The sequence below is a fragment of the Apostichopus japonicus genome, chromosome 11 (genome assembly GCF_037975245.1).
Source record: "Apostichopus japonicus isolate 1M-3 chromosome 11, ASM3797524v1, whole genome shotgun sequence".
Lineage (NCBI taxonomy): Eukaryota > Metazoa > Echinodermata > Holothuroidea > Aspidochirotida > Stichopodidae > Apostichopus > Apostichopus japonicus.
The window spans coordinates 27,303,574-27,320,954 of record NC_092571.1 but is presented as its reverse complement, the minus strand read 5'-3'; the positions used below and the strand labels follow the sequence as shown (position 1 = coordinate 27,320,954).

The following is a 17,381-nucleotide window of genomic DNA, read 5'->3' as shown; positions in this document are numbered from 1 at the left end:
ACTCTGATAACTTTATACAATATTTTTACCTTGCCTTTTTTTATCGTATTGTTGTATTGTGTGGGGCTACACTTATCCTAGTCATATTAATAAGCTCTATATTCTACTAAAGAAAGTGTTGCGTGCAATTTATGATGTTCCTTACAATAGTCACTCGTACAGTCGCTTCTGTGACAGTAAACTCATAACCATATTTGAATTAGTCAAGTACTACACCTTAATCTTTGTATATAACTTTTTCACGACAATCTACCAAGTAGCTTCTCCTATTTTTTGTATCAAATAATTGTTTTCATGCTCACAATACACGCAATGCAAATTTACTTTCCGTTCCCCATTATTCTCTTGCAAGTAGTCAACATTTTGTCAAATACTCTGCTATTTCTTATTGGAATTCCGTACCAACTGCATTGCATTCAATTAATAATTTATCCTCATTCAAACGTAATTTAAAGCGTTACCTCCTTTCGAATAGAATTTTATGATTTAGTCTAAAATTCGGGCCACGTCTTTGTTAAAGTTTTTTTTTTCTTCTCCCCACCACACTTTTTCTTATTATTATTATTATTCATTTTCTTGTAACATTTTTTTGTCATACTTTGTACCTTTGTTATACTTTGTCAGTTTGTATTTTGGGGATACCTCACTTACAAGTTCTATATGAACTTTTCGAGGATCCCCACAACCATATACTTTGTATGTATATACTTGAATTATGTAAAATGTTGATAACGTTGATGGTTGAAATATAGTTGAACAAACAACAAAACAAACAAATGAAACTCTCGTTACGAAATAAAGAAAAACGGGAGATATCATATTATAAATCTAAATGCGGAAAATTGAAGAATTCGATTCAATGGTCTATTTTAAATGAAAAGCGCGATTTCAAGTTGCATTCTGTCATGAATATGAATGAGTTCCAACTGGCTTGTCTCTGCTCTTACGTGAACAGTAATCGAAAAATTTGTACAATCATTTTGAATTTCCTTCTTTCCTTTTTCTTTTCCGAAATCAATTTTATCATTTTATACTACTAGCGCCTAGATTTAAGCTGTATTTTGTAATTTCATTGCTATATACCGGTGGTTCAAAATTAGGTGATATCACATGTTGTTAGTATATATGTATAAGAGCCAATTAGTTAGTTGCCAGTCTTTACTCTAAATGTTCCGGTATAGGTCTGACTATACGGCCCTGCCCCTTTTGAGGTTACAGCTCTCACTTGGGCCTCAAACGAATCACCCATTCTGAAGCGGTCGTACATCTTCATTCTCTTAACAGTGTTGTGGACTGCAATACTACCACCATTACGTGTCATTTTAATATCATAGGATATGATTGCACCGTTCCGTTGACCACAGAGTAGATTGTTCCAACGGACCATTAACGATCCTCTCATTCTGTTGGCTCTGACATCAATCTCAGATATTGTTCCGGTAAGGGCTAGAATGACGATGGAAAGAATAAAAGTGCAATGAAAATTCAATCAGTTCCTTTCCTTTTTGTATTTTCAAATATGCTAATATATATGCTATGGTCTAACAACTGTCTCGCACTGCATGCAGGAGAGACTTGTAGTATATACTTTACGAGTACAACAACATTAGTACCGAGAACTGTCCTTTGTACGAGTACACTGAGTACCAGTTCATAATTGTGAATTACCTAATATACTATCACTTTGGTTCAAAACCAATTTTATTTTGACACATACATACATACACACATACATACATACACGCACACATGTTTGTATTACATTCAGACCGAGGACCCCATTGTATTTTCCATTGTTCAAATCCACGTACCATAACCTAAACAATATCCCATACAATAGAATTCTTCCGAGGACGTGTGGATTCTTTAGAAATCACAACCGAGGACCTGGAATTCTTTTGTTCAAGTCCTCGGTCAGATATCAAAACAAGCGCACACATACATATATACACGAAACAGAATTTTGTCGTACAGGTACTGAACTACTTTGCAAAACAGTATCTTTGAATATCAATAAACAAAGAAAGGAGAAGGAGAAGGAGAAGGAGAAGGAGAAGGAGAAGGAGAAGGAGAAGGAGAAGGAGGAGAAGGAGAAGGAGGAGGAGGAGGAGAAGGAGAAGGAGAAGGAGAAGGAGAAGGAGAAGGAGAAGGAGAAGGAGAAGGAGAAGGAGAAGGAGAAGGAGAAGGAGAAGGAGAAGGAGAAGGAGAAGGAGGAGGAGAAGGAGGAGGAGGAGAAGGAGAAGGAGAAGGAGAAGAAGAAGGAGAAGGAGAAGGAGAAGGAGAAGGAGAAGGAGGAGGAGAAGGAGAAGGAGAAGGAGAAGGAGAAGGAGAAGGAGAAGGAGAAGGAGAAGGAGAAGGAGAAGGAGAAGGAGAAGGAGAAGGAGAAGGAGGAGGAGAAGGAGAAGGAGAAGGAGAAGGAGAAGGAGAAGGAGAAGGAGAAGGAGAAGGAGGAGGAGAAGGAGGAGGAGGAGAAGGAGAAGGAGAAGGAGAAGGAGAAGGAGAAGGAGAAGGAGAAGGAGAAGGAGAAGGAGAAGGAGAAGGAAAAGGAGAAGGAGAAGAAGAAGGAGAAGGAATGTAAATTTACAAGATTGGTTTATTTTGTTTGTCTGCATGGTAAAGTGTTGTACTTTTACAGATCAAAATTTAAGTCTGCCATTTCTACTTGAAAAATTGGTGAGAACCAATTGACAGCCCATTTTCCGTAAATCAACAGAGATTTTGTTACAGTGTGGATAAAACGAGCTACGCATAGATGATCAGTTTGTGCTATCTAAGACTTGGGACATATACCTTATATAATGGAACATCCTTTGAATATGGAATTCCCAGTGGCCATCAACATGTTCGGAATAAAAGTTGTGCTCAACCGAAATGGAGACTACGTGGATGTTATTACATGAGATGAAAGTTTTCTGAAATACATGACAGGTATTTATCACATAGATATTACATATCATGGGAGTTGTTATATGTGTTTTATCTTTATTATTATTATATTGCGTGCATATTGTATGTTTTGAATGTCAGTTGTAAGTCAGTTTCTAGACTTGAAATCTTTGGAGCCGTTCTGCAAGTGGCAAAAACTCTTACTCATGACGTAACATCAGCTAGATTTCCGTCGAGTTTGCATAACTTGTTTGTTCAGTATATGACGTTCCTACTTAATACATATTACAAAGGTGTAGTCCCAAGTCTTAATGTACCATAGCTGGATCTCTGGATAAACTCTATGTACAATACGCCGCGCCGAGGGTCCGAGATAAATGAACCTACCTGTTTCGGCGGTACGAATCGTCTGGTGCACAATGTAAGTATTCATCTTCGTGACAACAGTTAAACTGACATTGTATTCAGAGTCGGGCCGTATTCCCTTCAAAATGTAGTCGTGGCTTCCTAGGACAGGACTTTTATCGATAGGATCCGCGTAAGTATCAGTACAATTGTCCAAATCCAACTGCTTCACAGAAATGGTTTGGTTTAAGACACCAGTCAATAATCACCCTTGCCAATCCAGATCTTTTTGAGAGGCTAGATAACGTTAAGTTTATGACGAGATCTGTCGAACGAACATTGGAATCTTTGTTTTTGAGGTTTCATTATAAGGATAGAGAGAAGATACCCCTTTTCAGTTGAAAAAGATGTATTAAGTACATGTAGTAAAAACATTTGAATTTTGATATTATATCTTAATATATTTAATATCAAAATATTACAAAGTGGTATATTCTTTATCAAAATTTACCTCTACATGCAACCTTGAAAGTTTGAAATGCTTCAGGTTCGCTGAACGAATCACCATATTTGAAACTGGTTTTGATCTCATAAGTGAAACCGTCTTCCAGACTATCAGTGATATCGTTCGGTTCGGTATCGGAATATTCCTTTTTGGTCCAATTGTTAGAATTCAATTTTAGGAATTCAATCTTGAAACCGGTTACAGGATTATTATCTCCGTCAGTAGCATTGGGTCGTATCGGTAGCTCGATGGTAACACGGGATGATGACGTATTACTTGAAATCAACAATTGCTTAGCTCCCAATGTCGCAAAATCTGTTGTAAAGAAATTAATGTTCCAATTTATTTTTTAATATTTTTAAATACAATTGTCTTGTATATCTTTATCATACAACTAATACTATATATCCAAGCCGTCTTTGACAATTTATGAAGCAAAAGGTAAGTTGATTCATAAATGTGAAAAAAAAGAAATAAGTGACAAGAATTCATTTGTTGAGGGTAGTGCATACACAATCGAAAGGGTAACAAAATTACTTGTTACTCTCAAACGACGTATTTTAGGTAACAAAATTACTGTTTACTAAACGTAGCCGAGAATTCTGAGTTTGGAAGGGTACCGACAAGGGAGATGGTACCAATAACTTAAGCAGGAGCACATGTTTGTGTCCTTTAACTTGTCAAGTTTATGTACGAATGATGGCGGCACAGATGGGAGCCCGAGGGGCACATTAATCTGCGTGTTCTGCATTGGGGGGGGGGGGCAGTGGGGAGGCACAACCCTCTGTACACTTTTAGCCTGGCCAAGAGCCTGATTAGAACACTTATGTCTGGCTCTTTGTAGTGCAATTGTTGTATACTACTTTCATACCTTCTATATATATATATATATATATATATATATATATAATATATATATATATATATATATATATATATATATATATATATATATATATATATATATATATAGGCTTATGGTTAATTTGCGATCTATACGCTTGCATGTATGTAATGACGTCATTCAGTGTACTACAAACGACGTAATTAAACCGAAGTGTAAGTGACCACTCTGCGTATAACAATACCAAAAAAGCCTTTCCAGGCAGTTATATCGTAGAACTATTTTATAATCTGAGGAACTGTTTCAATTCAGTATATATAAGCTATGTATTTTTTTCATAACATCTTTACCGAGCCTAGCCTTGCATAGTCTACATACTCAAAGTAGACTTTCTGTGCAAAGTTAAATGCGTATGAATATGGCTATTTGTGAAGTCGGCACAACTTTGCAAGTACTCGTAGTTATATATGTGTGTGTGTGCTTGTGTGTATGCTGAATGTGGTTAGCATATGTAGCTAACCCTGCTCTCCGAACAAGCGCTTCAGAAGTAGGCCTACTTGTGATAATTATTTTTTCCAATTCGTTAAATGACACTTTACGTCAAAAAGCAGAAGAGTGACACAAACCGAAATTGAAAATTGCAATTGAACTTGTTTGAACTATTGTGTAGTAATATTGTACAGTTGTAAAATGAAGTGTTTATACTGAATTTTGACTTCCTGTATCACATTTAAAGAGAATAGCCTTCCATAGGCCTGTACCACACATATTCAGTTAACTCCTATAGAGTTTGCTGCATCATTGATTTTAAGTTTAAAATTTTGAAATATCTCTTGATTGTCTGCATATCCCTTGTACCATATATATGTTATCACTAACGCCCTATGCATCCACTCATCCACTGAAAATAAAAATCATAAACAAGTTAAATCAAAAGAAATAAAAAACAACATTTTGTTAAATATTTGTACAAAATCTGTTTAGTACTTTATTATTATTATAGAAAGTTTGGCTATATAAATTAATCTGCAAGAAATTAACATTTTTTGAAAAATCATCCTACTTTATTACATTTAATTATTATGCCACAAACTTCTTTATATTTCAATGACTATAGCATATGGCCATCCTCTCATAATTTCATATTTTTAGAATAACATAATATTCGACTGTTCAGTTTTACTTTAATTATTTCTTGTTTATCAATTCAACAATATTGTTTATTACTTGTTATTGTGGGAGGGAGGATGGGATATCAAGAAATTTAGAACACTTTTTAAAATGGTGTTAACCATTAATAATTTCGAATCAATTTTAAGTGACTACAATGGTCTTTTTAAGCTGCTTTTTTAAGCTGGTAGTCGAAAACTGCTGTTAGACTAAACTCCGTTGGGTTCTAGGTTTTTCTAAGCTAGAAAGAAAATTAAATGTCAATATGTGAATTACGTCCGAATTATTTCAAATAAATAAAGAGATTTGGAACATTCCAGTTAAAAGTTTAGGAATTTTACCAATTCCACTTTTAAAAATGGGTATGTTTGAATTTAGTAAAGTTACATCGTGTTATACACGCAGTCCAATAACTCACATTTACACAAATTACCCTTATTTATACGATTTATTACCTTTTTTTGTCAGAGTAAGAAGACAAAAATTATATCGAATTATTGATAGCTTCTGAATCCAATAGGTCTGGTGAAAAATAGTTGCATATAGTTTAATAATTCTAAAATACTTCTGAAAATGTATTGAGAAATGTCGAAAACAATAGCTGATCGGTTACCCCATAGAATACCCTTTCTACAATAATTGCGTATTGACCGATTACAACTATCTGTACGTGAACTTACTTAACGGTATATATGCACACAGTTATTTTAAAGTACCAGGCTGCTTAGACTAACTATTCTATAACTGAACATCGACTCACACAATTGACACACGGAATGGTCGAAAAGCGAATGTTGTTTTGGACGGACTGCTCAAGGTATTGTTCTAAATATGGTACCGATTAATCATTTAATGATTAATTTAGCACTTCAGCGTGCATAAATTGATTTTGTTACATTAATGTTGCAATAAACACCAACACCATGCGTTATGTGCGAGTGAAACTGCAAGTATACTAGCCTAACGATATCGTTAATGAAACTGAAGGTGTAGTCCAATTAGCTCTGTGGTATACGTATTGTAGGCCTAGGCTATACGTACGGTAATTTCGCGCAATCTCTAAATTCGTGTACAATGTGTTATGCATATCCCTTCACACACTGACACAATTTAGTTCCCGTGTGAAACACATTTGATTTGATTGAGTACCGGTTACGACTCGATTCTATGCAAGAAATCTGTGATAATTTAATAAAATTTAAAACTATAAAAATGACTTGTTGCAGGATAAAACTAATTCCTACCCATGGCATACAAATTTTGCTGTTATCCATAAAGGCAAACTACTAAATGATGGCACCTTCTTGAGATAGAAATAAAGGATTTGTGAGTTTACAGTATGGTGTTTATATTGTTTGTTTCTTGTTTGTTTTACATGACAAAGAATAATTAAGTCTTTTCAAATTGAAAGGGTTGAGAAGTCACACCCGATATATAGATATATCTTTGTATTTTAAATATTCTCTGTAAATTCTCTGTTTATATTAGTTACACAAGATTTTGTTTGAGGATGTTGAATATATTTGAAGGGTGTTTCTGAACTACACATTTCATACACCTTTATTGTAATTAACTAATATATGGAATTCTTTCCTCTTTGTTATTGAGTATGGAAGTACATAGTTAATATGTATTATAAAGGTTCAACTTGGAGTATTGGAGAAACGTTTATTTTCTTCTTTTTGGTTGCATGTTTGAAGAACTTATACTTTGAAAGGCAAGTATGCTTCACGTTCTTCGTTTACTTTTCAGTTTAAGTTATCTGTAAAAGTTACCAGTTTTCTGTTTTAATGAAGACCTGTCAAATATATCTAATGTATATGTACAAAAATAATGTTTCTCTTGAATTCCAACTTTCATTCAGACAACGTCACGCAATGACATTCTTAAAGTTATGAAGCTTATGGATCTGAAAGCTAATATTTAAAGTAATGTAAACTGTCTTGAAGATATGAGCAATTAAAATAAAATGTGCTCTGGGTGGATACCAAACGCCATTCATGTGGCTATATTATTCTATTAATTTGGTTATTAATTCCAGGATGCAGATTGCTTGCAAGTTTTCGTTTACCACAGAGTCATGTTTGAAGTTTCTGCCACTCGGGATTTCTCATATAGCTTCTTTACAAAGAAGAACAGTGAAGTTGCTTCCACTATGCGACAGGTATCACAAATATATCAAAAGTGTTAAAGGGATATTTTTGATGACAGAAGTTCAACTTATTGTAACACACGGTAGAAGTCCTATTTTCTCTCTACTATTTACTATTTACTCTCTACTAGTGCAAATAATGGTTATTTTGTTTCAGTCTGTGCATAGATAGTAAAATTCTTTTAGATGCCAGCTTCTTTGTGATTGTAGACAACGTTGTGCTCAACACCCACGCACGCATTGAAGTGTGCATTGGTAACTTCTTTTTTTTTGGGGGGGGGGGGCGGGGGGCTATTTGCAGCACGTTATGTGTTTAATGTCCATTACACTGAGGAAAGTTGCAACACAATAAGTTTAACAACAATTCCTTTGTCACATTACATATATATATATTAGTATATAAGGTTGGGGGTGGCGATTTTTCAGAGGCTCAATCAAAATCATATTAAGAAATCAAGTTTCCTTATAGAAACAAATGCTAACAAGATGTTTTACTGTAGTTTGGAATCTGCTCTATCTTACCAAGAACGTAAAATAGCGGCAAGTTCTTTCTTTATATAAATAATATTTGGAAATTTCGAGTTTTCAGATCATGAAAATGCAAACTCCTCTCATACCCATTAAAAACAAGATTCAAATAAAACCATTTTTACAGAGGATATAAAATTCTAGTATGTCATTTTATTAATTAAAACCTTTGCGCATGCGTGACTTTACAGGGCAAGAGCGCTTTCACTTAAGATATTTTCTCTGAATAAAAAGACTTTTAAAAAGGACGTCAACTTCATTACCTGAGTAATTGATACATTCATTATCTATTACCATTATACACATTTGTTCATTCAAATGGGGAGGGTATTGAAAAGAACCCTTGTAAAAATAATAAATGCCTATAGGGGATGGCTCTTTGGATGCTTGCCCTAAGTGACCTCAATGATGGACACAATGTACACGTATGTAGATGAAATTTCCTATGGTGTTAACTATACAAGCATACGAACTGTTCTGTAACACTTTTAAAGGTGGGGGGGGGGTGAAAGTAGGGCCACTTTTAAATATCTTAATAGAGCGATGTTATGTTTTTTTCAAATAACTTTATGATCATGAGAAACAACTCGTAACCCTCCCTTACGTGAAAGTGGCTGGACTTCTTAGACTAAACCACATAGGAGTATTTTTTTTTTAGTTTACTGTCTTATAATGAATATTTTAACTTTGTGGTTCTCCTTCTGTATCTCTTCTTTTCTTCCTTTGTTTCTTTTAATTTTAAATACATTAATTGCTTAACTTTGAAATATTTGTATGTTTAAATTCCATATAAATTGTCACTGATCTATAAGCTACACTATAAATTTCGAACCATCATGATGTATTCCATTACAACCACGAATAACCGATCCCTAACTCGCTAATCGGAGTTTTGTTTTTGTTGGTATTATTGTATAGTTAACAAAAGCAAAGTTAATCACCAAAGTTAATCAACAACGTTAATCACCAAAGTTTATAACAAACAAATTTGGGCAATTTGGAAAAACCAACACATCTGTTCCCGCACATGCGTACGAGTAATGTATGACAGCATAATGAGGCTTTAACTTCACGGTTATTCGTGACTTGTTTATATACTGTCGTTGATACTAGCTGCTATGTAGTTTGAGAGAGAAATACTTTCTTCGCGTCTGTTGATTTTAGTTAGGCGATAGTTCACCGATATATTCTATCTTCTAAAACGGACGTCTTCCATCATTTAATGCAAGTACAACATAAAGATGTAAATTCTAATAATAAATATAGTTCTTTCAATTTCGAATAGAATCGAAGAAAGGTAAAGATTTTTTCTTTTAAGTACCCATCTCAGTAACTTTATACATCAGCGATCATAAAGGGGGCGCTCTGCCAAATTCGCGAACATGTATAATATGCTCAGAGGTGCAAACGGTTCCCTATGTTTTTGGTCAATGATGCATTGCATGTAAATGCTTCCACCAGGGATCTGTTACCAACAAGTTCCCTGCTTCCATGATCTCTCGGTTATATGCATGCTGAGTAGATAAAACGGTTTCCACGCCAACGAAGAATACTATATAAATGGAGTACGGTTATCGGGTATCAATTTAGTTTGTCAGATCTCTGTCCCTCTTTCAGTTAGCATTTATGTGTATGATTTATACATCCTTTACAATTACAGAATATGACAAACATCTAGTCCGTTTGTGAAAATATTGGTGGAACGGTACATCCACAGCAATTTACTGTAGTTCTTTGGGACTTAAAGCAGAAGTCTCGTCATATTTTTGTGCTGATTGAGAGTAAGCCTCTTCCTGCAGCATGCACTGTTCTAGGAGTGTTAGCTCAGTGGTTAACGCCGGTGCCTTCCAATCATTAGGTCCCCGGCTCGAGTCACTCCAAGATAATGTATGTCGTCCAGTTACAGAAATGTTGACAATTGACAATTCATAATCATGGACGTTAAATATGAGTGTAAGAGACTGACTTCGGTCAGCTTGCGGCTTTGATAAGCCAATGATGGCTTCTTCGCGATTTCCTGCTTGCAGGAGGATCTAAAATACATACATACATACATACATACACACACACACGCACGCACACATACATACATACATAGTTGCTGAACTATAGCCATTCAATATCACATAGTCACGCTCAAAGAGATCGTACAAATACTGCTTCAAACGTTACGTCGGTAAGTCCACTTTATCTTACTATAACTGTTAAACAAGATATGAGGAAAAGATTAAGGAATCTAGCTTCACGGGCATCAATTGTTCGTTGTAATTTTGTAAAAGCAATGTATTCTAGCTTCACTTTGAAGCAATATTGTAGCGCTAGGCCACATCAGATAGTATAGCATCACAAAGTATAGGCTTAGGGACGAGGTGCAGGAGAGCCAGCACTGATCAGAGTAAAGGCAGGAGTTGCTTTCTCGACATTTTCTCCTCTTCCAATTTTCTAACAACAGAACAAGAGGCACATTGCCTTCTAGTATTCAGCATAGCATCATTCAACATTGAATTTTGTTTGCTCAAAATTTCGAACAATTAAACAGTCGAAATGACGGCATACAAAAACAAGCAACTTATTGCAATAACACAGTAGCAATCATGAGAAATATTTCAAGACTTTGAGGAGGTAAACAGTCTCATATTTTACATTAAATAATGGATCATTTGAAAGAAAGTTGAATGTTCAATACAAAAATGTAAAATATAAGTAATACGTCGACAGTTTGTGAATAAAATGGCTTAATTTCTACAAATAGAAATTCCGAACGAAGTAGTAGAATGTTGAGATAAATTTCAGAAATTCGATTGAAAAAATATCATAATTTAAGAAAAAGTGGAACTGAAATAGTAAGTAGTAGTATGGACGATAATTCGAAATTTTGATATGTTCGTAGAACTTTCATCTTTTCACAAAGATCATTAAATTTCTTGCAAACAAATAATGCTAATCGAAGTTTGAGATAATATGCTTCTAACCTTGTCTGAGATAATACTGTCGATGTTTGGTACAAGAAGTGTTACTTCAAGAGGAGACAGTAACTCAGGAAAAAGTACAAGATAAAATAAATTTCAAGAACAGGTATTCGAGATGTGGATAGAAAAAGTTGAAATTCCTAATGTATCGTCTAGGTCATCACAGCTTGTGCAAAACTGAAATAGTGCCAAGGGAACTTCTACAACTTAAAACAGATTTCCGTCCCACCCTAACACAGCTTTCGATCGGCTTCTACGCCTCATGCATACTTATCTTCATCGATATGTGAATTGTGCATAAGCGCGAAGCAATGGATTGACAATAACATTATTGCAGTAAAGGCTTTAGTAATCGAGAACTTTTTAAAGTACATAACTCACCATTGGTAATGAACTAACTGTAGCATATAGTACTTCACAATTTGAGACATTACAAAGCTATTTATTTCTTTTTTTTAAACGATCAAATATAGATATGATATAAGTCTTATACGTGTATTATTTTTTGTCCTTTCTGCTGTAGGTAATTTGTTTGAATCATCACACGGTTGAAGAGCGATATGGCTTTTATGAGACTTGAGAATGTTTTACCGACACTTTTATCGTGTGCGGTTGTGACAACATGTTTGAAACCTTCCTCTTCTCAACGGACGACGACTATTACTTTTGCTGCTATTCCTATACATATCAACGTTCTGAAGAATGAAACAGTTGAATTTATTTGTGAACAGAATGCCAACAATCCATTTAACATAAGATTTCAAGGCATTGTACTTGTGCAAAATAAGCAGGTAGTAGAGGAATTTTCAAATATATTCGATTTTCACATTTTTGGTCTCGCTACGTGCAACCTGACTTTAAAACATGCAACTGAAGAATATAAAGGAACATATATATGTGGTGAAGTTGGTAATGAGAAATATGCTGCGATTGGCGATGTCTACACATTAATAAGCAGTAAACCTATTTGTAAATCTTCCATTGAAATCGGACCATATATTTTCGAGGATCAGATTGACCTCATCGAGATGAACTGCACTTCAGAGGACGGAATTCCACAAGTGACTTTGTCAAACCATATCATACAGGGTAATAAAACCACAGATGTCACTAGCAACTCAACCAGGACAGTATCCTCTCACCCGCACCCCTCTAAGACTCTCTCATTATCATCGTACTTCAACTCATCATTTAACAATAGTGTCTTTGTCTGCAATGTCTCTCAACAATTACCAGCTCCTTATAATCAAAGTTATCAAGGATCTTGCTCATTTGGACCTATACTTCTTCTCCAGTTGTTCTCTGTTGCGGTGACTCCATCAGAAATCATTTGCACTAAAGTGAAGAATCATATTCTTAAGTGTACCAGTAATGTGAGTGAAGTCAACCTATCCTGGACAAAGATTCCAACTCACTGGAAGTATGATATCAATAAAAGCGATGCATCCGTTGAACTCACTGTATTGGATACCGGTAGTGACGTCTGCTCAGTGAATATACAATGTGTTGGTAACTACAGAAATAGAAATATCACATCAATGATCGAAATCAGTGCAACCAATAACCCAGGTCGAGTAATAGCTGTTTTATTAGTTGTCATGGTCATCTGCTTCTGTTTAATATGTCTCATTGTAATAATAGTATATAAATATCGCTTAAATGTTTCCGCCGGAGAGGACCCTAGTACGAATAATGCTAAAGATAGAAATACATCCATGAATGATGACATAGTCCCAACGATTGAATCTCAGATTGATAATAGTAATGCACTAAATCTCCCCACAGATAACTATACGAACATCAATTCTTCGTTATTTACTTATGACAGTGGGGGTTATCTGTCTCCCTGCGAACCTTTACAAGAATATGAACAATATGATATTGTTAACTGATTATTCTTTATGTTATTAACTTATATTCATATATTACGTTTTGGTTTTGATTCATTATTTTTTTTATAATTGTGTTAAATACAGTATTTAGTACTTTATCATCAAATTACCGTGACAATCCAAAAAGAGTTAATGACAGACGGCATTCTGTTGTATCAGGTAACATGATACACATTGGTGGATTTTGTCTGAATATATCCATCCCTCCAATGCGACATTTGTGTTATGCAGCTGAACAGACGTCTTACTATAATAGACTGTTTACATATACAGTAGTCTGGGAACTTTGGGACAATGGTCTGTTTGTTAGCAAACCACCATTTCTGGTGAGCGGAGTCGATGTGGAGGACACAGGGGGTGGGGTGCTACCCCAACAGGGGTTATTTAACTACATAGTGTTTCCTCCATTCATATGACCTATTGTAAGAGCCAGAGCCTTAACACTGACCTCCACGCACAGAATGGCAGATGGGCGCACAGACGACAACCAATTAATTTCCCTTTCGTTGGTCTCATTTGTTGAGACTATGCTATTGCGAACCGCCACGCACTGTCGACAGCCAGAAAGAATGATACATTAGGAGTATAGAATAATGAATCGAGATTGATAAAATTGTATTTAATACAACTTTCTGGCATTATTGCACGCATGGTGGTACGTGAAGGTAAATCATGTAATATACGTTACAACTCATGTAATGTTGATACATGTGGTACTATATATGTATATGTTTGTGTGCATATATATACATATACATATATATATATATACACACACATATATATATATATATCACTTAGAATGTTGGTCAATATTCACAATATTCACTATATATATATATACATATATATATATATATATATATATATATATATATATATATATATATATATATATATATATATATATATATATATATTAATAAGCGTTGAACACCTACTCAGTTTATACTGTGAAGCAAGCATGTCGATTGTTATAAAGTCAAGCGATTCACAATCGAATCGAAAGAAAATCTAGATCATAAGAGCATTTTTATGACATAATATATATTCAGTATACTTTAATACAAGGCGTTTGAACGTAGTTTACTTTCGATATAACACATATATTGAGTATCTCCAGTATTTTTTATATGTACCTACCATAGAACATATGTAAAGACTTTCTTTACCATTTATTGCATGATCTGTAAAGATGATGATGTCGTTATTTACCTAAAAACGATCTAGATAGAGAGCAGCATGCGTATGATGATCAACTTTACAAAGTACAAATAATATTTACAGTGAAACTGAAAGCACAAAATAAAAATAAAAATAAATGAAAGCACAAATACAAAGAATCTTCCTCAGTTTACGTTATAGAGGATTATTTGATCCGTAACACCACTACTTTTTTTCAAGAAACACAAAGAACCATAAAAACTATTTTTATCAAATCGATTTTTCTTATTGAAATATAAATTGTGGCCTTGGTCACTTACATGTTGTCACGTGATAACGTGATATTTTCATCTGCATACGGGTATTTCATCCTTTCAAGAATCATAATAAAGGAACCACAACACTCCTAACCCACATATCAATAAAGCAAGTGGAAATATGTTTTCTGCTACAATATCATAAAAATAGGTGGTAATTTAAACAAAATACGAAAGGGACATTGGCTATAGATAATACACATTATGTGTTAAACAATTCAACACCCTATGCAATAATGGTTTGAACCACTTAATGTGGTCTTGACTTTCAGTGTTCAACTTAAACGTTGCGTGCTATTTGAAGTTACTCATCGAAGACACCCTGATCACCAGTGGCGTAGGAAGGTACTTTTGAGTGGGGGTGGGGCTGAAGACTGATGGCCGGCCTGGGCGAGGGGTCTAAGGGGAGGGGTTCCCCCTTTGGACTTTTTTTGGCATTTCCAGGTGGCCTCAGATGCAATTTGGTGCAATATAGCACACTTCAAGCCACCCACTCCATTTTGTATATAATTTTGCATTTTCACCTGGCCTTAGATGCAATTTGGTGCTCCAAATGAGGTTTTTTTTTTCTCATTTGGAAATGAAAAAGGGGTTTTCTGACTTGCGAAGCGGGGGGGGGGGCGGAATGATACTTCCACCCCTCTATATTTTTCACTGGGGCTGGCGCACCCCAGCCCCCCGGTTCCTACGCCCTTGCTGATCACCACATGCTTTAGAGTCTTAAGAGAAGGGCATTGATTAAAAGGAAAATAGACAAAGTACGGATCAAGTTACAACACACGTTACCGCATTACCGCTCTTCTGACTTCAACGTAATAAGAACGTGGAAGTCGGTCATTAGTTGTCGAAATTATAACTGTTTGTGAGAAAACAGTTTTCCATTTGCGTTTTATCTTGATCGTCAAATGTCCAAAACGTTACTTTCAGCAATTGAAAAATTGAAGGTCATGCCGTTGTGGTGTTGTGTCATCAAATTCTAGGGGAAATTATTTCAACATTTCTAAGTACGCAATTAATATTTATTTAAATCACTATAGGCGTTTGCACTAATTGATGTGTAATACTTAAGCTCAAGTTTGTGTCTTTTCAAAGTCTCTTCATCGGGGAGGGGAGTTTGGGGGGGGGGGGCCCTTTCAGTTTCACACCATTTCACTTTTTAACAATTCAAAGAGGGAAATTCATAGAAAGATGTACGTGGATAGTTGTAATAGCTGTTATAGTGCCCTTAATTGAATGCTAATACAAGGAAGTGTTTTCGGCAATGCAGTACCTGTAATGCTTAAATGTATGATATTTAAAGAGATATTTCAGTGAAACAATAATCATCATATAGCAATATATACAGTCACATATAGTATTTCCGCTTATTCTGCCTTCACGAAAGCATTTTGATAATGTTGCGGTGATACTGAAGTGTCTTAAACTGTTAATTGTTAAGCAACAACTTCATGAAACAATCATTGACTGAAATCAATACAAATTGCAATGTGTCTACAGTTTTTAAGAATTTTAATCAAAAGGCTATAGTTTGAATATAGCAATAACGTTACTGTACCTTTTAAAACTCAATGTGTAAAGTAAGGTGTGACAATGTCACCGCATCTTCTGTAATTTATAGTTACAAGCATACTTACTTCTTTAAGTTGGTTCTGTCTACGCTTGGAGAAATAGTGGGTAATGAATTCCATTGTATCCCTGAATTCATTATCAGAACTTAGTCGTAGGCCTCCTACAATCAAAGTTTCAACACGTATACAATTGAGCGCATCTTCTAAATTGAAAATAAGACTCTTTTGCGTAAGGTTAAGTTAATTCTGTGATCAACGTTCCACATCATGTTTATTTTGTTGCTATGGTCAGACTGCAGTGTTTGGTCAAAAGCTCCTTTTATTTTATGTTGTTTCTTCTTTCTGATATTTGCTATGTAATGTGGCTTTTTCACTTCATCGGAGCATAAAATATTACACGAAACAGAAAGTGCGAGTCGGTTTGCTCTTGAATGTTATCTATACAGCATGTAAATGGTTGCGTGACAACGGTTTAAATCAATACTGATGGTGTGAAAAGTGCAGTGCTGTATACAGTATTATTTTCTCCTAAGCCAAGTGTAAACAAGAGATAATATCTGTTTCAAGCTAAGCTACATGTATAGTGTTTTGCGCCAAATTTGGAGACACTAAAGTTTTAATTGTGTAAAATTATCGTTACATTTAATATCATTTACCCTTTGCTGCGTTGGTTAACAGCGCCAAGCAGCGTTGTTATGTTTTTATCTTAATAATTCAAATCAATTGTAGACATAATACTCGGCTAACCGCTAGCAAATGTTGCTTCCATCAGTTTTAATTTGTGAATATTCATGTCTTACAGCCACTATGATTTGATGTGATTGAAATGTAAAGAGACTTTTACAAAGTGTGCTTTTTTCGTGACCCGCCATGCGGGATACAAAACGTCACGGCCAAACGGCACTACCGAACCATCCCATTATTACAAACGAAACTCAGGTCAAGCGAGCCAAAAAAGTAAATACGCCCACCGACCTGCAGAGACAAAACGCCCAACCACCCACTTAAACATTCAAAAAACTACAAAAGGACGACCAGCAC

The 17,381-nt window shown here is 35.1% G+C and overlaps 3 protein-coding genes and 2 long non-coding RNA genes across 5 annotated transcripts in view; 3 read left to right on the top strand and 2 right to left on the bottom strand.

Annotated features, from left to right (window-relative positions):
* LOC139975557 (uncharacterized) overlaps positions 1-17,381 on the bottom strand; it is a 466,508-nt gene that overhangs the window by 225,109 nt on the left and 224,018 nt on the right. The window lies entirely within an intron of this gene.
* LOC139975537 (uncharacterized) overlaps positions 1-17,381 on the top strand; it is a 93,158-nt gene that overhangs the window by 60,182 nt on the left and 15,595 nt on the right. The gene's annotated exons all lie outside the window — the stretch shown is intronic.
* LOC139975562 (uncharacterized) lies at positions 1,307-4,458 on the bottom strand. Its single transcript, XR_011795783.1, has 3 exons — positions 3,743-4,458; positions 3,274-3,556; positions 1,307-1,446 (listed from the first exon to the last, which is right to left on the bottom strand). It is a non-coding gene; the product is annotated as an uncharacterized lncRNA (long non-coding RNA).
* On the top strand, positions 4,882-13,508 carry LOC139975544 (uncharacterized). The gene is made up of 3 exons (XM_071983552.1): positions 4,882-6,567; positions 7,792-7,914; positions 11,923-13,508. The coding sequence occupies exon 3, from the start codon at positions 11,960-11,962 to the stop codon at positions 13,289-13,291; it is 1,332 nt and encodes a 443-aa protein (XP_071839653.1). The 5' UTR covers positions 4,882-6,567; positions 7,792-7,914; positions 11,923-11,959; the 3' UTR covers positions 13,292-13,508.
* LOC139975547 (uncharacterized) overlaps positions 10,593-17,381 on the top strand; it is a 199,342-nt gene continuing 192,553 nt past the window's right edge. The window contains exon 1 of the mRNA XM_071983558.1: positions 10,593-10,606. The gene's annotated coding sequence lies outside the window, so the exon portion shown is untranslated. The remainder of the gene's footprint in view (positions 10,607-17,381) is intronic.